Raw genomic sequence first — 20425 nt, 5'->3', positions numbered from 1 at the left:
CAGTGGCGGTGCCATGGCGGCCAAGCGCAAGGCCGAGGCGCTGATCCCGGCAGAGGAAAGCGACCAGCTGCTCATCCGGCCACTGTGAGCAACGCGGGACGGGACGGAGCGGGGCGGGAGGTGGTGGCGGTGCGGGAGGAGGCGGTGCAGGAGGTCGCGGTGGGCTGAGTTTGCCGTGCGGGAGGTGGCTGTAGTGCGGGAGGTGGCTGTAGTGCGGGAGGTGGCTGTAGTGCGGGAGGTGGCTGTAGTGCGGGAGGTTGTTGTAGTGCGGGAGGTGGCTGTAGTGCGGGAGGCGGCGGGGGAGGTGGAGGTGCGGGAGGAGGTTGCGGTGGGCTGAGATTGCGGTGCAGGAGGAGATGGCGGTGCGGGAGGAGGTGACGGTACGGGAGGTGGTGCGGGAGGAGGTCGCGGTGGGCTGAGCATGTCTCTGGTGCCGGCAGAAGTGGTGTCTGCACGGCTGAGCTGCTGCCCCAGCTTGTGCAGCCCCAGGCGGGTTGTTGCGTGAATAGACCTTGCGGTCACTGTACACGCCAGTAGCTCGAGGCTTGGGTGCTTGGACATGCGGTGGAACCCAGATGAGACCAAAATACTTCCCTCATTCAGCTTCTTTTTATTTCTGCTGCATTGCAGAGGGTCTCATACCCACCGAGTATAACTTCAGTAACTTGAAATAGCTGAGTTTGAAAGGACTGTGCAGTTGTTATTTCTATGCAGAGAAATAATCCCAGAAAAGGCATGTAATGTTCACTGTCTCTCTGAGCTGTTTAACCCTCGTGACTTTGATATCGTTTTGCAGAGGTGCTGGCCAAGAGGTTGGAAGGTCATGCATTATTCTGGAGTTTAAAGGAAGAAAAATAATGGTAATTATTGCATGAGTATATTTGTATACTCTCTCATTATGGTACTTCAGATCACAAAAAGGTGTTACAGGTTAAATTCCCCACACTGAGATAGGACACACTGCTGGAAGAGGCACATTTTGTAGTTTTCTGGAACAGTACAGCATGTGTGATAGGCAGAACCACAGAGGCTGCCCAGTAAAAAAATCCATATCCCCAAATAGAATGTATGTGTCTGAAGGGAGGATTCTAAAATTTTCACATTCCAAGTTTTAGTGGAACATGAGGCAAATGTTTACCAGCAGTTATGTGTAAAGAGTCACATATAATATGGGTGTTCTCTTCCCCATTCCCAGCGATATTCTCAGTGGCAGCTGAAATAACTCGCAAACACTGGTTCTGTATACTCAGGTGGTGCTGAGGGGTGGATTAAGGCTTGCATGGCACAAAATTATAAACAAAGTCTGGGATCTCCTGAAAGGTGTTCCCCAATGAAGTCATTTAGCCAGAAGGCCAGCATGATGATGTGGACCTGCTGAAGCCAGCCCAGAGGAGGCCACAGAGATGGTCAGAGGGCTGGAGCACCTCTCCTTTGGGGGAAGGCTGGGAGTTGGGGCTATTCTCCTGAAGAAGGCAGGGCTCTGGGGAGACCTTAGAGCAGCATTTCAGTACCCAAAGCAGTCTACAAAAAGCTGGAGAGAGACTTACTCCAAGGGCATGTAGTGACAGGATAAGAGGGAATGGTTTTAACATAGGAGAGATTTAGACTAGATGTTAGGAAGAAGTTCTTCACTGTGAGAGTGCTGTTGCACTGGTACAGGTTGTCCAGAGAAGCTGGGAATGTCCCATCCCTGGAGGTGTTCAAGGCCAGGCTGGATGGAACTCTGAGAAACCTGGTCTGGTGGAAAGTGTCCCTGTCCAAGGCAGAGGGGTTGGAAATAGATGATCTTTAAGGTCTCTCACAATTCAAACCATTCTGTATGAAATCCCATGCTAAAAGCAGTGTTTAATGAAAAAATACTTTTTTTGCATGATGCTAAAAGTTACAAGTCCCTAATAAATACATCTTAGACTAAAATGGAAGAGGGTTTTTTATATGTTCTACTAGAAGGTTTAACTATTTTTTATTTTTCAGCTTGATTGTGGAATCCATCCTGGTCTGGAAGGAATGGATGCTCTTCCTTACATTGATTTGATAGATCCTGCTGAGATCGATCTGCTCCTCATTAGTCAGTAAGTTGCACTTTAAAAAGCAAATCACCAAGGTCATGGTCTGAGCTGTGTTCTCTTGTAGGTTATTAAGAGAGGCTGCAAATAGGTGTTACAGAGATGGTATGGCCAAGTGTTATATTTCCAGCTTATTTTTAAAAAAATTTTGAAGGATCTTCACTTAGATTAAGGACTGAACATTAAGGATGTTCATTCACTTTGGACATTACAATTCTCCTCTGAGTTTGTGATTTTTGACTCTTTTTCTATAACCTGGCCTGCTGTAGCACCATTGTGACAGCTTCTAGAAGGAGTTTTCTACATAAAGGCTGAAAAGCTTTGGGTGTATTTTTCCTCTATTGGCTTTGAATGAAAAAAATTCTTTGAGATTTAGGGGAGCTTTGAAGGTGGTTTAAGAATAGCTTAATGACTGAGAGACAAGGAGAGCCATTTGTAAATGATTTGACCAGTCATAAACAGGTCTCTGTAGAATTCTGAGCTTCTGTGTTTGTTCTACCTGTGTTTCAAAAGTCAAACTAGAATTGTGAAAAATAATGTAATATAATAGATCATGTTTTAATCCGTAGTGTGCAACATGCAAAATTTGTTAGGTGTCTTGTGTCTTTGGTGTTTATTGTGTTCTGGTTCCACTTATTTTTCTCCTTCTAAATTTATATGTAAATTACAAAAAAAGTTAATTCTGATGTATTATGGCTAAAACCTTGGAAATTAATTGAGAATTTCCTGTACTACTGTTACCTTTTCTTGGTTGTATTTCTAGTCACTAGTGTAGAGAATACAGGCCAGCATAGTTAACAACATGGTTGGAAATTCTGAATTTTCATGACACTATGTTAATTCAGTGAAGTAGTGAATTATGTGTGTTATATATTGTGTGGTATGAATGTATTAATTGGATATGTTTGTCTATTTTAGTTTCCATTTAGATCACTGTGGGGCTTTACCGTGGTTTTTGCAGAAAACAAGTTTTAAAGGTCGGACGTTTATGACTCATGCCACAAAAGCTATTTACAGATGGCTTCTTTCAGATTATGTTAAAGTCAGGTAAGCTAACCTGTGGGTTGTCCCTTCAGTTCCTGAATTATTTCACCTATATATCCAATGGGAGACTTAAGATGAAGCCAGCAAAGGTTGCTGGATGGATGTGGATGTTGTCACAAGTGGAAACATTATATATAACCAGGTTAGAGGTAATGAGTCATTTTACTGCCTCATGTGTCTCTCAAGTAATTTCCTATCAATTAAAAGCAAAAAAAATCCCTTCTTTCTACTCATTCTTTTCATTTGCCTTAATTGGGACCTTTAATAGTATCTCTTTTCCCCCCCATCTGTCTCTCTTAAGACACACTTTTGTTCTCATGCTTTTTAACGTCTCTTTTTTCTTAAGCTTCACAGAAGTAGTGAATTTTAAGCCCCTAAAGATACAAGTCACTCTTCAGGACAAAGACAGATTACATATTAAATAGCAAAGAGTGCTCTGTTACTTACCTGTTGGGGATTTTGTTTCCTTTTTTTCCCCTTATGTTACATGCCTTGACACATCATTTTTATGTGACTGCACTGGTCCTGAGCATTTCTCAACTCAGCAGATTTGCACCTGGGTCAGAAAGCTGATAAACAGTCCTCTTAACTTGTTTGTTCTGGGCTGGTGGGAAGAGTGTGGGTCAGTGTGGTTTTTCAGGACTGTTACAAGCCAAGTGGCAGATCTCTGGTCAGAGCTGGGAATCTCTTGGTAGTTTTAGAGAAACACAGAGCAAATTCTGAACTGAAAAGGCTATTCTAGCATGGCCTTTCAAATGGAAGAGACCTTAACTCTCCTTAGGGCAATTACATCAGAGTACCTGGGACTTGGTTTCTAACATAGGAGACACAGTGCTACTGGAATGGAATCTCACTGTCAGTGGGGAAAAATCCAGGAAGTGTTTTTCCCAGCTGTTAAAATGAGCTGACATTTAGCCCTTTCACCTTTATGCAGTAACATCTCAGCAGATGACATGCTGTACACAGAAACAGACCTCGAAGAGAGCATGGACAAGATCGAGACCATCAACTTCCACGAGGTGAAAGAGGTGGCAGGAATCAAATTCTGGTGTTACCACGCAGGCCACGTCCTGGGAGCAGCCATGTTTATGATTGAGATAGCTGGTGTGAAGGTATTTTCTTTTCATTACAAAGTTGATATTGAGCCTGTATTCTAATGTAGTCATTATTTATTATTGTCTGTTAAGCCCCACCACTGTGGCTGGAGCTGTCGAGTAGACTTGGGCTCATGTCAGGGTGGGAGGCCTTGATTTAGGACATGTAGTTGCTCTTTGATTACAACTAGCAAGTGCCACGAATCAGGTCAGATGTTTGGATGTGGCTCAGACTTGGAACCACTAAATGTGTAGTTTTCCTTGCTGGTCTGCTCAGAGGTAGCTGATAGCTGAGTCAGTCTTACAGAAGCTGCATTTTGGTACAATCAATGAACAGATGTTTGTTTCTGTAATTCTGATTTACCATGTCTACCTGTCTCCAGTGCAAGTTTTGTTTTTCTCATAACACTCTTATGCCAAAGTACCTAAAGAAATAGGATTATTATTAATTTTAGGCACAGAGAGTTGCATTCTACTCTGCAGTTAAATAATCCATTAAAAATTACTAGCAGTTAAAAATTTCTTGTTGATGTAGTGGGGTACATGATCATTCCAGTCTGAAAAAATCAACATTTCTTTAGTATCAGAAAATCTTAGAATAATTTTTAATAAGTAATTATATTAGATTATTCGTTATATTTGCGTTCTGATATGTAAATGTAGTTTATCTTCTTTCTACTTCCACTCAGAACCTGCTGTATTTTTGTTATGTCAGTTTTTACTTCTTAAGAGTCAATGCATGTATGCAAAAGGGGTGAAATGGCACCTTTATATCCCAAATGTTGGAATTATGGTACTGCTTGAAATACCTTTACTATTGGTGTTTAAATATTTGTATTGTAGTACCACTGATCTAATTTTGTAGCCCTGTCAACATCAGAAGAGTCTTGTTTAAAGTACAGCTGATCCTTTTTGTAATAAATTTCTTAAAACCATCATTGCTTAAAAAGGCTTTCCTATAGAACAGCTTTCTAAGGCTGCTATCCTGGTAGAACCTGTAATCAGAATACCTGCTTCTTTTTGTCTTCAATAGCTTTTGTATACAGGTGATTTCTCAAGGCAGGAAGACAGACATCTGATGGCAGCTGAGATTCCCAATATTAAACCTGATATTCTTATAATCGTAAGTTCTACCAGATTATTTCTTTGTATTAGTGGTTGAATATGAATAGGTGTATGACTTAAAACTAAGATGGAATGACAAATACAGTGTATATTTAATGGCAGTGCATGATTTGTGTTAAACAGAACAGTGTGACAGTGCTTTTCACTGTATTGAAAAGTCTAATTTTCATTTTTCCAATTCTTCTGATGAAGGTCCTTAAGCAAACCTTTCCAAGCTTTATTAGCTTTGACTTGCATTGTACAAACCCCAGTTTAGACAGGTATCTTTTTTCAGTAGATCCTAACCTACTTCCAGTTATGTTAAGAATCTGTCCTGGGTGGAGGTACTCCCAATACTTTTTTTTGTTTTCTGTGTGAAATGATTTTATTCTGAATCCATGTTTGGAAAATCAGCAGCTCAGGGGAAACTTTAAAAGTAACAGTTTTAACAGGAAACAAATAATGGGATCTTTTAGAGTAAGACCTAAAATTCTTTCATTTATTGTGTCCCTGTTAACTGCTCTCTGTAACTGATAATTTTATTTTAAGTCACGTCAAAATTGTGCATTTTGTGTAATTCCTCTATTTTAAGCTCGTGATTAAACAGGTGCCCCTGGTGGGCCATGTCAGGGTGATCACCTCTCCATCAAAGCAGAGGCAGCATTTCCCCCTAGGAAAATAAGTATGTTCAATTTGAAACCTCTTAAAAGAAGCATCAAAATTAATAGCTCTAACTTCTTTGTGCTAAAAGGATCTGCCTGTCTGAATTGCTTGGAGGGGTTTGGGAGTGGGGAAATTTTATTTATTTACCTTGGTGGGGGTGGTTTTGGGCATTTGGAAGTGGGTTTGACTTTTCCCTTCACCTCACCTCTCTCCCTCCCCTCCCCAACCTGTTAATGCCAGTATGTGTTTCTACATTTTCTTGTTGGAGTCAGAGAAGGTCAAGAATTACTTCCTGTGTCAGTACTTTGAATATTCTGTCTTCGTGTATGTAGGAGTCCACATACGGCACTCACATTCATGAGAAAAGGGAGGAGCGAGAGGCGAGATTCTGTAACACAGTTCACGACATTGTCAACAGAGGAGGCAGAGGGCTCATTCCTGTGTTTGCCCTGGGTCGAGCTCAGGAACTGCTGCTAATTTTAGGTATGTGCTGTCCCTGCTCCTCTTCATGAAAAGTGTATAAAGTTAACTGAGAGTGTTCTCATGTGCAGTCTTTCAGATACAATAATTTCTTAAACAGCTCTTCAGACGTTTTCTAGCATGTTAATTGCATGAAAGTATATAAGGCATGTTTGTTCAAATGCAAAAAATCCAGCACACCAACCAGCAGTGCTGCTCTGTGGGGTAGGAGGGAGGCCTAGAAAGGAAAGGTGTGGTAATTTGTACTTTGAATCTCGTTGAACCAGGATTTCAGCAAATAAGGACTGTTCTTGCAGATTGAAAAGTAATCAGTCACAACAGCTGTTCTATTTAAACTGTACTGCTAAAAAAGAGGGGTGTATTTTCTTCCAAAGTTCTTTGCCCCTTAATTCACAAACCTATAGGAAAAAGTCCATATAGGGAAACCTGAGAAGACCATAAGGGGCACTTGTAGCACTTCTGAAGTTGTAATGATAATGGGAAAGCAAATTAGGCTTTTGAGCAAAAATGGGTGAGAATCATAAATGAACATAACAAGCTACTTCACATAAAATATAAAAATGGTTGTTACAAGGTACTTTAAATAAAACAGCTTTTGAATTAATTATTTCCAGACTTCTTTGCTTCCTTTTAGCACATATAATTTGTACTATGTCATGTTGTTTTTTCACTACTGTTTTTGCTCATCCAAATGCTAGCAAGATCATAAGATAACTACCTCAGACTGCAAATACTTATATTTAGGGGTGTTGAATCTAAAGTGTTACCTGAAATACTTGAAATTCTTCTCCCTTTCCATTTCAGTTTAGCTCAATATTAGAAACTAGTTTGTTTTCAAAATGTGTTACTGTTCTATTCAAATGTTAACAAAAAATTTGGATCTAGGCACGGGGTAGTATTTGAGGATGTAGGATTATTTACTACTTCTCATTGATTGAGAGGTTTTTTATTTTATATTATAGAGAACATAAAACCTGAACATTTTCAGTCTTATCCATTGCGTTTTCAGTGTAGCCATTACATTGTAATTTGTTGGCCTCTCTTCACTGTGTGCAGATGTTAAAATGAGTTTGTAAAGATAAGCTTGAGAATGCATCTAGTAAACCTGGACATGCAATTGGATGCTTAATTAGTTAGAAAATGCAATTGCATCTCACATGCCTACGGAGTTGAGCCTACAGGCTTCTGTGTTTATTTTTCTTCTTTCCATAAGTATATGACAGAAATAAAATACTGTGTTATGGTACAGAAAATTGTGTCGATGTCTGCAGTATTTTAATGTCACTCTGAACCCAGTAATTGGTTATCTTTTACTGGCTGTTTCCATTGTTATACCTGAGCTTATGAGGATATTCATGGCACTGAGCCTCTCTGACATGTTTTGGAAAAGCTTTGCCTTCAAACCAAAAGTGTTGCGTAGAAGCCATAGTACTGTAAGTGTCCAAACAGAGCCAGAACAGTGTACCTCTATTTTTGTGTCATTTGGCCTCAATTATGTCATATAAATACATTTTATACTATCAGAACTGTATCTAAATGGGCAAACACATAAGTTATGTTTGTATGGCTGGATTTAGATCTCTTTGTGTTTAGAAACGTCATGTCTGCTGTCGTCAATGATAAAATAAGTTGTGGTTAGTGGAGGCTCTTTTCTTGTTTTTGTTTCAGTTAGGCTTCTAAAATATAACCTTGTAGCTGAAGATGGTGGTTGGTTGGACTTTGACCTGAAGTTCATCTTGTGTTTATTTGCCTGTTTTAGGTGGTGATTGGTTTTTCTTCTTTAGAAGGGCAGGTGAAAAAAAAGGTCCATGATTATGATTTTTGTAATAAAAATGAAAAAAAAATCCATTGCTAAATCTGTTTTACAATAATTACTAAAATTTCTGAGAAGCATGGATTTTGGAGATAGTACTGTGGATGGGATTGCGTGTTTTGGAGATAGTACTGTGGATGGGATTGTGTGTTTTGGAGATAGTACTGTGGATGGGATTGTGTGGGGTTTTGAGGGAGGGTGTTTTTTGGTTCTTTTTCATTGTTTTGGGGTTTTTTAGATGAATACTGGCAGAATCATCCTGAACTCCATGATATCCCTATATACTACGCCTCCTCCTTGGCAAAGAAGTGTATGGCCGTTTATCAGACGTACGTCAATGCCATGAACGACAAAATCCGCAAGCAAATTAACATCAACAATCCATTTGTTTTCAAGCATATTAGTAATCTGAAGGTAAGCTTGAGATTAAGGTGGTCTTACAGCAGGAGAAGAGTGACAGAACAGTTCGTATTTACTGAATAGTTTGTGTGTTTAATATCCCAATACGTTGATCAGGTACAGGTTGATATCTGAGTTATCTGCTATTCCCAGGGTTTAGAGGGCTGGTTGAAGGGAGCTTCTGTCCCAGCATTTCTTCCCCTATAGATCCCTGTACTTGCACTTTCCTCCTTGTGGGCACCAGCAAGAGGAACTTTCCTGCAAAAGGCACTTTTTATGAGGGTGGGGTGTAATCTGTCAACACAGGGCCCTTCTTGTCTGTTGTTCAAGGGTGTGGCTGGGCTGTCCTGCATCTGAGTTGTAACTGATGTTCTCGCTGTGTGTCCATTCAGAGTATGGATCACTTTGATGACATTGGCCCAAGTGTTGTGATGGCTTCCCCAGGTATGATGCAGAGTGGCCTGTCCAGAGAGTTGTTCGAGAGCTGGTGCACAGATAAGAGAAATGGAGTCATTATTGCAGGGTACTGTGTTGAAGGAACACTTGCTAAGGTGAGTTGCTAATGCACCACAACTTCTTAATATGAAATAGTTTTCATGTTATGTTTAAAAAGAATTGGTCAATAGCAAGTGTCTTCATTTGGATTTACTGAAATTGTTGTCAGCTATGCATAATTACATAGTCAAAAGTGATTGCTTTTGGCTTATACTAATGAAAAGTACAGAAAATTTACATATGGTCATTTCCAGTGTTGTTATACAGAATAATCTTTCCTAGGAGTAGTTACCTTTTCATGAGAGAGAACTTTTCTCCATCTTTAGACACCCACACCATTTAATTTTTGAGAATGTAGCCCTAATCCTAATTCTAGAGGCATCAGTATTAAATCTAACACCATTTACATGTCAGAGATCAGAGGGCCTTGTGCATCTTGTGCCAATATCCATCTGTATAGCATGAAATCCTTCCAAATTCCAGCAGCTAAACACAACCTCATCTAGTTTTGCCTTTAGAGGTAGAAGTCACACACTTGTTACCATTTTGATGCAAATTACAGAGAAATGTGTCTGGAAGAAGGATGAACTCCCAGATCTGCTGAGGATGCACAAGATGAAATGGTGTGTGTCGTGCATGCTTTTTTCACTTGTGAGTGTGTGTTTTGTGAAGTTTGAGAGATTTTTTCACTTCCTCACATTTAACATGGCTGCCAGTATTACTTCATTTAAAATGTAAAGCATTAGTTATCTGGTGTCTGTAAGAGGCTTTCATGTTTTTTATTTAAAGTGCTTTTTTTTTCCTAGCACATCATGTCTGAACCTGAAGAGATTACAACTATGTCAGGGCAAAAACTCCCACTGAAGATGTCTGTGGATTACATTTCCTTCTCTGCTCACACAGATTATCAACAAACAAGTGAATTTATCCGGGCCCTGAAACCTCCACATGTGGTTAGTGTACATGCTGCCCATTTCTGCAGAGTGGGAGTCATCAAACCAACTCACAGCCTTGAGTCAAGGCCGAGATTGGTGTCTAGCAGTAGCCAGCACCTCTGTGCTTTGGCTAATAAGAGGTGCAGATTTGAACCATTTTTCCTCATGTTACCGTAGCAAAGTAAAAATGAGCTTGCTCTCAAGTGTTTGCTTGTGGGTACCTGGGGATGACTTTGCAGACAGTGCTGTGGTCCATAATCTCTTTCAGTAGTTTTTTGTGCAAGTAAGATACAGGATAGGACAATGTTAAGTTGGGGATGGTGGTGTTGGAATAATTCACTGCAATTTGCCCCAGAATATATTAAAAAATATTGATTGAAGATACGTAGCAGAAAACAAAAGACTGTGTTAGCACTTGCAGGGAAAAGCATGAGCACATCATGGAAAGTGGGAGGCATGAAGGACCAGAATGTGAAATTAGGGACGAGGATCTGAAACGGGAGGAGAAATATTGTGCAAGCACAGATAAGAAAGAAAACAAATCATACCAGAATAAAAGAGAATTTAACTTGGGAAAGAAAATTGTGACTTGTGAACTGTGAAGCATCCTCTCTAAATTGCATGTTTATTATATTTATCTACAAGCAGACACAAAAATGTAAAGCTAAATAACTTTTATTGTTACACTTAATACTTCACTTAGATAATATAAAATGTATTAGTGTATGAAAACTTAAATGGGATCTCTGTAATGCACTCTGCTTGTTTGCTTGTAATTTTCAACTAATACTCAAGGTTGTGAAATCTCAGCCTTTGAATAATGCAGAGAATTCAGAGATACACATGGAACTATAATTGAGCTAATGTTTCATACAGTGGGACCTTGTGAAATTGCATTTTTGTAAAGATGAGACAGAATTTGGCAGTTTTCTTCGATAATTTGTTTACTAAACATGTCTGGTTGGACAAATAACTCTGGCTAAAAGGAAAACTATCTTTTCTATAGATTTTAGTTCATGGTGAGCAGAATGAAATGGCCAGATTGAAAGCAGCATTGATACGGGAGTATGAGGATAATGATGAAGTTCATATAGAAGTTCACAATCCTAGGAATACTGAAGCTGTGACACTGAATTTCAGAGGAGAAAAACTTGCCAAGGTATGAAATCAGTGTTTTCTTATCTGTACAACAGTATTTTCTTCTGGGATAAAAACTACACTTCTTTTCCCAAGCCTCTGTTTATAATTGATTTCAAATTATATATGTTTTCCAGAGACTCAAAGTATGTGAATGTTTTGTGTTTAGTTTATTTGGGGTTTTTGTTATGGCTGGGCTTTGGGTTTGGTTCTTCACTTCAGACTCCTCTTGTGTCACATCTCAGAATGTTTGTAGGTTACTCTGAGCTTTTATTTTCAGAGTTAATTTTATACTCTTGATTTTTCTGAGAAGACCAGATTTCATCTCTATAGGCACCTTTGAGCTGTGAATACTTCAGACTGCCTTGTTGCACTGTATGTTTTTTTCTTTCCAGGTAATGGGATCTTTAGCAGATAAGAAACCAGAGCAAGGACAGAGAATTTCTGGAATCCTAGTTAAAAGAAATTTTAACTATCACATCCTTTCTCCATGTGACCTCTCCAGTAAGTAAAGACAGTGATGTGATCAGTAGATAATTTAAACTTACTGTGTGCTTCTCTTGTCATTAAAACATTTAAAATTCTGGGTATTCTTTTTCTGTGATGTTTTGTTTGAGAAACAATTAGTGAATATTTTGGTTTTAGTTTTGCCTAAAGTTCTGAACTGTTGTAGTGAGCAGAAAGACATTCAACTCATTGTTCACTCAAGTTTAAAATCTTTTCTATTCTTTCTGTAATAGAAAAGAAACAAAATTCCATTTCCCTTCTGGTTACTTAAAACTTCTTCCTCTGCAGGAATACACATAGAACATGCCAGTGAGAACCAAAGAACACCTCAATCAATGGTCCTCGCAGTTTCTAAAATGCTATTAGTTTTTAGTGTGAAAAACTACAGAACACTGAAAATATTTGTGTAGTCCTTCTATGCTGTTTATTCCTCAAGAAATTGATCTGTTCTCAGAATAGAAGAATTAAATGTAAGGCCAGAAGAGCTTGGGGAGCTCTGCTGTCCTAGTTCATTGTTTGTCTCTAATGGGTAGGATAATGTAACAAGCTCTTGCTGGTTTCCTAACCACAAATATATTATTTATCTTATATTAGATGCTCCACCTTCCTCTTCACCAATTCTCCTTTTCAACCCTTTTGTCTTAAATGTATCAATGCCATTATTTATCTATAGTGGCAACTTACTTGTTTTAGGAAGTAAACTCAAAGGGATAATTTTTAATTTTTATATTTCTTTCAGATTACACAGACTTGGCCATGAGCACTGTAACACAGACACAAGCCATTCCATACACGGGCCCTTTTAATCTGCTTAGTTACCAGCTACAGAAACTTACTGGTGCGTATTTGGGAGGTCACGGCTTACAGTGGGCAGCTTTGAAACAACTTCCAGTCGTCACAGATCTCCTAAGCAGACCTTTCTATTTTACAAATTTCATTAGATCATTCAGCTTCTGCCAGATCCAGTTCACGAGGGGAACTTTCCCCACCTTTTGGGGGGATTGTACTGTATTCATAGTGCAAAATGATGACCATATAGCAATATAGAGCACAGGCCCATTTATGTCTCCTGTCAGCCCCCAAAGTGGGTGCTCTGCCCACTCTGATGGAAACTTTATTAATTGATCTTTTATCTCCAGCCCCAAATAGAATGGGTAATGACATCCAATTAATTAAAAAAAAAGCTCTGTCCTCCTTTCTGACAGGCAGCCTCTTCAGTGCCTCCCCACGAGGAAAGAATTTAACCTCATTGGTGTTTTCTGAGGGAAAGCCATTTGAATCTGCCACTAGGAAGATCCTTCATGCCCATGTTTAGCTTTCATAAAAGTTAGGGGCAGTTCCTGTCCTAGTCCATTAAGGGCACACCCACTTTGCAGGTTGCCTTCCCAGACTTAAAGCTCAAAATTCTACTTCTTTTTTTCTCTGTCGGAATCTAATTCCTATCTCTAGTGAAGAGAAAACCCATATTTAGTTGACGTTCAGGTCTCATAATTCAAGTGCTACCTGGCACACAAATGCTTTTAGGTTCTATGCTTATGTGAGCAATGGGTTATCCTTTAAGGGGGTAAGAAGAGCTGGTTAATTCTGCAAGTGAAGCTCTAAATTTGCCATTTGTTTTCTTTTTCATTGGTGTGCTCACGTCACTGTACAAGGCTAGTCAAATATGAGAGTTCAAAACAAGTAAAATGGCCCATACTACCTAGTCAAAAACCCCAAACAGTCTAGAACAAAGAAAATGAATAATATTGTCAGGTAAGAGAAGAGAGTATGTGCTTCTATTTTGTGAGCTGCTCTGAGCAGTTGTGATAATAACAGACAACCCCTCTTATTCTTAAAATTACCTATTTTAAGATTAGTTTGGCTTTCAGTACAGTTTGATTATTGCTAACCATTTGTTGTCACTCCTTAGGTGATGTAGAAGAAATAGAAATCCAACAAAAACCGGCCCTGAAAGTTTTCAGAAGTATTACTGTGATCCAGGAACCAGGCATGGTAGTCCTTGAGGTGGGCATTGGTGAAGTATTTTGTTCTGCAGCTTCTGCAAAATAGCACCATATAGATGCCATGCAGAGTTAAATGTTTTAAGTAGTTTTCTGTTGGATGACAGGTAGAGTGACAGCTAGAACAAAGTTCCCCTTGAGCTGTGGTCCTGTGTGGGTGTGTGTGCTTTGATTTAGCCACTGCCAGTTTCTTTTTTTGTCACAACTCATGAATATAATGGCAGAGTCAGTGCCCTTTTTTATTTGACAAGAAGTAATTGGAAATAACATCAAATGGTATTCCTTCCTCCCCCAAATAGTTGTGGTAATTTGTAATTATTTTGTAAATCATAGAATCATAGAATCGATTATGTTGGAAAAGACCTCCGAGATCATCAGGTCCAACCCTTGGTCCACCTCCAGTCCGTGTACTAGATCATGGCACAGAAACATTCATGTGCTTAGAAACATTCAACAGTTTGAATTTTTCATGGGAAGTTACTGGAATATACCCAGTTAAAAGTAATTAATAATCTGGTGTAAAATAAATGACCGTCATTTGAAGCTGGAATTCAGAGAAAAGCAAATAGGAGAGTACAAAGAATGTTAGTTGTCTTAATGCTCCACTATTCATTCAGTCCAAATTATGTATTTTTTTCTTTTCCAGTGGGTGGCAAATCCTGCTAATGATATGTATGCAGACACCGTGACAACAGTGATACTGGAAGTTCAGTCAAATCCCAAAATACAGAAAGGTAGTAAGTTCAGTGTATGCCTGTTCAACTGAGCCATTTCTTCTTCTTGTTTTTACAAGCTTAGAGGGATATAATGCCTTGCAATAGAATGCAGTCCCCTTGTCCTTATCTCCTTATGAAACTTATTAGGGAGTAAGATTTGGTACTTAAAAACAGAATTACAACTTGGTCTTCATTATTTGTGACATGTTTATTTGTTGAAACTTTCTCTTACATGACAACTGGAAGCTGACTGGAAAACTGCCTGTAGTGGCAGGACAAGAAGTTGCTTCAAACTAAAGGAGAGCAGGTTTAGGATGAAGTTGTTTGCAGTGAGGGTAGTGAGGCACTGGAACAGGTTGCCCAGAGAAGCTGGGGATGCCCCATTTTTGGAAGGAATTCAAGGCAAGGTTGGATGAGGCTTTGAGCAACCTGATCTAGTAAAAGGTGTCCCTGCCCATGGCAGGGGGGTTGGAATGAGTTCATCTTCAAGGTCCCTTCCAACCCAAACCCATTCAATGATTCTATATGGGCAAAGAGTTACTTTCACTGGGTTACTCCTCTTGTCTTTTTATTATATATTTTAATGCTTTTGTGTGATAGCAACCAGAGTTCCTTAGGTGTTTAGTCCCATACTTGACTCAGAAAATTGGTTAAAACTCTTTTCTCCTGAGTTTGTAACTTCCATAGCAGTTCTTACTTTGTTTGAGGATAAAGGTTCTCCAGTCACCTTGATGTAAGCAAATTGAGAGTGTATTTTTCTGATCTTGGTTATGATAATTTTCAGTATATATAAGCCTTTCTAGCCAGATCCTCATTTTCTGCCCTGTGAAACTAACCAAAAATAGACATTTTATTTTTGGATGGTACTTTGACATCATGATTTTTGGGTTTTTTTTCCTTTATCTATATATAGCTGGAAAATCCCTTTTGCTTTTTTGCTATTTTCTTAAGTTTCTTATTGTAATATCTGACTTAGCCTGATTTTTGGTAGTCCACACTTCCTCTGTATGATTTGTTAGTGACACTACATTCTCCACCCTCCACCACCCTGCAGTTAATTCTTCCTTGTATTTTCATGTGCCTTTTAGCATTATTTCTCATGTTGTTTCATGGTGCTGATTTTATCTGCTAATCTCAGGTGTGACTTCTGGCAGGACTTTTTTTGTCCTTATTTTAGGTAAAAATGTTCCAAGGAGTTCTTGCACTTGTGTGTTGTAGAGTATGTTCACAGGATCACAAGAGACTGAATCAAAATATCTCAAGTTATTGTTGCTCAGCTGACCATGTGCCTGCTTGTACCTCATTTCCAGTACAAAGTTGTATCTTGATTAGTACATTCAGTTACTGCATCTTATCTAAGGAATGGTAAATTTTTAAGATATCCTTGCTCAGTCTCTTGCAATTACAAAGTTCTTCAAAGAATTTCTAAGAAATTGTGACTGTCACTGTGCTCAGTTCTCTGAATTCTTCAGCTGATTTAGAAGTACTGAAAGCTGATTTTTCAGAAGAAAGAACTTGAAGCTAAAGATTTTTGTATCCATCAGTGGAAAAGATAGTAATTTTCACAATTAGCTCCTCCTACAGACTTCTGACTCCTTTAACAATCAAATACTTAAATAATTATATTCAAAAGCAAATTGTTCTAAACTACCTTTTAATTTTTATTTCAATGCCTCTGTGCTGAAACGTCTTCCAGGAATGTCTGTGCTTACTATGACTGCTCACACTCCCATCCAGTTTTGTTTTATGTATTCTCTGCATGCTCCTCCCCTCCATGATGTGGGGTCTTCCTGTAATATGAGAAAATGGAGGGTTTATAAACAAATTATGAAAGTAGATTATTTTCTCTTTGAAATAAAGGAAATGTGAGAAGTAGTGACTGTTTACAGCAAAAAGCAGAATTAAAAAGTGAAAATGTGACTTGCAGTCTTCTGTTTTAAAATGTGATAAGTACAAGGAACATATAATTAAAATTATGTGCATTTCCTTGATTCATCTTTTTTATATGTTTTCTTTATGAAATGTTTAAGCATATATATTTTACACAGCCTTTGGATTGTTTTTCATGAAAGTCAGTTAGGAACTGGGATACATCAGTTAGCCATTTCTTCTCTCCCAGCAAATGTCTGTGAAAGTAAAATTATTTTTTCTTTTCAGCTGCAGTAAATAAAATTTCAAAAAAAATAGATATGGATGTGTATAGGAAGAGAATGGAGATCATGCTTCAGTAAGTTGGTATATACTTTTCTAAAGGAAAGTTATCACTATTAGTGTAATTTTAGTATAATAGAGTTTAAAGATAGTTATTTTAAAATACTCTATGCAATTTACTTTAGTTTAATTTCTGTGAAGGCCAGGAATTAAGTGGAAAAAGAAATACAGTAAAAACTTCTCAGCACCATTAAAATTTTGACTGCAGATTTTGACTTATTCCAGAAGCAGATTTTTAAGTTGTCTCCCAAAATTATGCTACAGATTATTATGAAAAATAACTTTGGATCACCTCTCTTTCAAAATTCACTCTTTTGTGTATTCTGTTTTATGTAGAAATCTTTGCCTCTTTTGAAACCAAAGGAATCTTTCCCTTCATTTATGATAAGATTTTTGCGTAAAATACTTACTGCTACGTGACACCCACTGTCATGATTTAGATTGGTATTGGTTAATTACATCCAAGTGCATTAAACAATAGTTAGTGAAAGGAGGTGCTCAGCTGACAAAGTGCCTTTGGAACCCCAGGGTTAATGGAAAAACTTGTTTGCTCTTTGGCCCTGTGTCACACTCGTGGGTCTTTCCTTAGGGATATGTTTGGAGAGGAATGTGTGAGTTCCAAAGATGGCTCTGTCCTGTGCATCACTGTTGATGGAAAGACTGCAAACATTTCCCTGGAGACTCGGGTATGTAGAGCAAAGCACTTGTTTTGTCTGTGCTGTGTTTCGTGGAGATGAATCTCCTGTCTGGCACACGGTGCTGCCCAGAATATCATGTAGCCATTTGCTAAGGAAATGTCTTTGTTTGGCATCAAAACAGAGTGTTCCTCATTAAAAAAATGCTAGCAGTGTTTGTGCAACAAATGCAGTAAATTGGAAGAAAAGTCAGTATTTTTCAGCAGCTCTAATTGTATGAATAAATTAATAAAGATAATAGAGGAGAAACTGAGTTAACCCACAATTTTTTTAAAAATGCTTTTAAAGCATAGGCTCTGCTCTGAATAATTGAACGATCACAGAGTAGGAAGTTGTTTTTTTCTCATCTTGATCCTTTTGTAGCTAAATTGAAAGCCTGAAATACAAAACTCAGATATTTTATTAATTTACTAGCTTAGTTCAGGGTTGAATTTTAAAGGGTGATTTAAGAAACCAACACACCTAGTTATCCAAATAATGTGGAACTGTAAAGAATGGTTAGAACCATGTTCTTCATCTTCTTAAGTATTTTAATGTGTAGACGTGCTGTCATTACTCATAATATTGAAATATGTCATGTACTGCCTCTACCATAGCACTAATGTGTTCTATGGAGTAGCTCTCACAGCCTTTCCTTGGGGACCACAACAAACATTTTAAGTGAAACCCAGAAGAAAAGGTTGGTTGGTCACTGCCAAAAGTTTATCTATTGAAACAAAACAAATGAATGTTAATTATCTTAAGAGGATAGTGAGTTACAGTCCTGTGGTAAACACACAACTTGTGTCATCTTTATTCGTATTTTTAATAAACAGATGCTGCATTTCAGTTTATACATAGTACAGAAAAATACAGGGCTGATGGAAAGAGCTCTTGAAATAGAAAAATAACAAGACTGGAAAAAATGCATGCTGCTTAATCAAGAAGTTAGATTTAATTTTCATATGTTATATTGGTTTATGTCATTATTGTGAAAAGATTTCTGTACTTACAGAAACTGGCAACTCAGCTGCAACAGGGTGTATTTTTGCAAATGTGTTGGCAATGGCAAGCTTGTGCCATTGTGAACCCAGTTTTACATGGAAGATCTGACCTTCTTTATGTGCATATGTATCTTAAAAAACTTCATTGCATTCAAAATAAAAAACTGATTAGTATAGATCTGACTATGTGGTGGGACATGTGGATTTATTTTTTCCACATTATCTCTTAACGCGGTGCCCTCACAAGTTAACATGATTATAACAACATTGCTAAATAACATTAAATTCATGTTTGCTATTTCAAATGCCTTTTTTTCCCCCCAAACCTTTATAGTTGGAAAGAGTTACTTGTTCAGAAGAGGAACAAGTGAATAGTAAATTAGAGAAGGTACAGAGTCTAGAAAGGCCATAGAACCAGGAATAGTATTACACAAATGCTGCCCTTTGTTTTTGAGATAGTCAGGGTTGAATGTTGATGGCCTTGTGTGTTTGGAGTGGGCATCTTTCTCTAGGAAGATTTGTTTTAGTAATAAAGTAATTTCTTTGGAGTTTAATTCTGCTGTAAATGTCATCATGGGTGTGGGAACATCAGCATGGTGGCTCCTGAGTACAGGTGCCTGAACCTCTGCCATGAATGTGTTTTGCAGTATCAACCTAATCAGTGTGAGTGAATTCACAGATGAAGTGAAATCTCCAAGGACTGAATCTTTTGTGATTTTTTTTAATTCTGAATTAAATGTAATCTACAGAAATTACTACATAGTGGTTTTGAAACAAGTTATTAATATCAGACATAAGACTTGAGATTAAGCTTCTTATTCTCGGCAGAAGTGCCTAAGCCTTCTCTGTGGTCCTCTACGTGCTGGCAGACTGCTGAGAAACATACAGTGCCACTTTTGATCATTTTTCCTTTCCCCTTATGAACATTCTTCACACGCTGCAAAGGAGCCTGAAGTGCCAGTGCTAACATGTTTCTGTTTTTGTTCCCAGGTAGTTGACTGTGAGCCAGGCAGTGAAGAGGACGAGTCCCTTCGTGAAATGGTGGAACTGGCTGCACAGAGGCTTTATGATGCCCTCAGCCCAGTGTGCTGACCTCTGTAGGTATCTAGGATGCCTAAAAAAAATCTTTTAGATGTTCAATTTATTTGGACTGTTTTGTAAGAGTAAATAAATTTTTTTTCTTCAGTGAGTCAAATGTATCAACTCTGTGAATATGAAAGTGCTGAGTTACTTCAAATTATGGATCAACAATTCATAACAAGTGAATTTGTACATATAGATCTAATTAAATCTTATGTTCTTCTTTCTTATGTGTACATATAAGAAAAAAAATTCTTAACCTAATATAGGGTTACAAAACTTACATGGAGTTTTATAGTTTTGAATGTTAGTGACCAGTTGGAGGATAACTTGGATGTATTGGGTTTGCATATGCTCAGAATGCAGCTTGTCTATCAGTTTGTTCCTGTCAGTGAAGCAGTTGTGTGTGCACACTTGTATCTGCTGGAAGTCAAAGGGGTCTTGATCACATTTAAAATGGAATCCATGTTTGACTGCTGGGGTTAATTGGAGGTCTAAAAGTCTGTGTGCTGGCACTGCCATTAACTGGACAAGAGGAACAGAACCAGCCTCAAGTGAAGTTGATGCTCGTGACCTGTGAGAGCCTCCTGTGTCCTGAGCGTTCCTGTCCCTGTGTCTGTCACAGGCAGAAACGCTGTTCCCGGGGAAAGTGACACTTGGAAACTTCAGGATGCAGAGGGGAGAATTCCAAAGACTGATTGTGGTACTCTGAGGGCGCTGGGTTCTTGCCAAACACTGTCATGCTGGAAAATGGCCACAGAAAGTGAGTTTTCTACGGAAAATCTTCCTCTTGAGCACACAGCTTTTTTCCTCCTTTTCTCAACTGATTAAAAAGGCACCTGATAGTCTTCATGGCAGCATTAGTAACAGCAGAATTAGTGTATTAGAATTAGCAGCAGCTGTCCCTGCCGCCCCAATTGTGTCGTTTGGTAACTAAGACTATGAGGCTCTTAAATGAGGTAACTGCATTTTCTTAAAACGGAAGCGTTTCTTTGGAACAGAT

General features: G+C 38.5%; 1 protein-coding gene across 2 annotated transcripts; it reads left to right on the top strand.

Moving 5' to 3' along the window:
* Positions 1–6: 6 nt before the first annotated feature.
* CPSF3 (cleavage and polyadenylation specific factor 3) lies at positions 7–20404 on the top strand. Of its 2 annotated transcripts, XM_071548361.1 has the most exons (19): positions 7–84; positions 797–860; positions 1975–2072; positions 2985–3113; positions 4045–4222; positions 5238–5327; positions 6304–6454; positions 8503–8678; positions 9056–9214; positions 9965–10111; positions 11100–11252; positions 11626–11734; positions 12477–12575; positions 13647–13741; positions 14384–14471; positions 16611–16680; positions 17254–17350; positions 19333–19439; positions 20048–20404. In XM_071548361.1, exons 1-18 carry the CDS (start codon positions 14–16, stop codon positions 19432–19434), a joined length of 2076 nt encoding a protein of 691 aa, XP_071404462.1. In that variant the 5' UTR covers positions 7–13; the 3' UTR covers positions 19435–19439; positions 20048–20404. The 2 variants fall into 2 exon arrangements, with proteins under 2 accessions (XP_071404462.1, XP_071404461.1); XM_071548360.1 differs by lacking the exon at positions 20048–20404 and having other exon boundaries at positions 19333–19531.
* Positions 20405–20425: the final 21 nt, after the last annotated feature.

The sequence above is a fragment of the Pithys albifrons genome, chromosome 2, assembly GCF_047495875.1.
Source record: "Pithys albifrons albifrons isolate INPA30051 chromosome 2, PitAlb_v1, whole genome shotgun sequence".
Lineage (NCBI taxonomy): Eukaryota > Metazoa > Chordata > Aves > Passeriformes > Thamnophilidae > Pithys > Pithys albifrons.
This window is presented reverse-complemented; position numbering and strand designations above follow the sequence as displayed.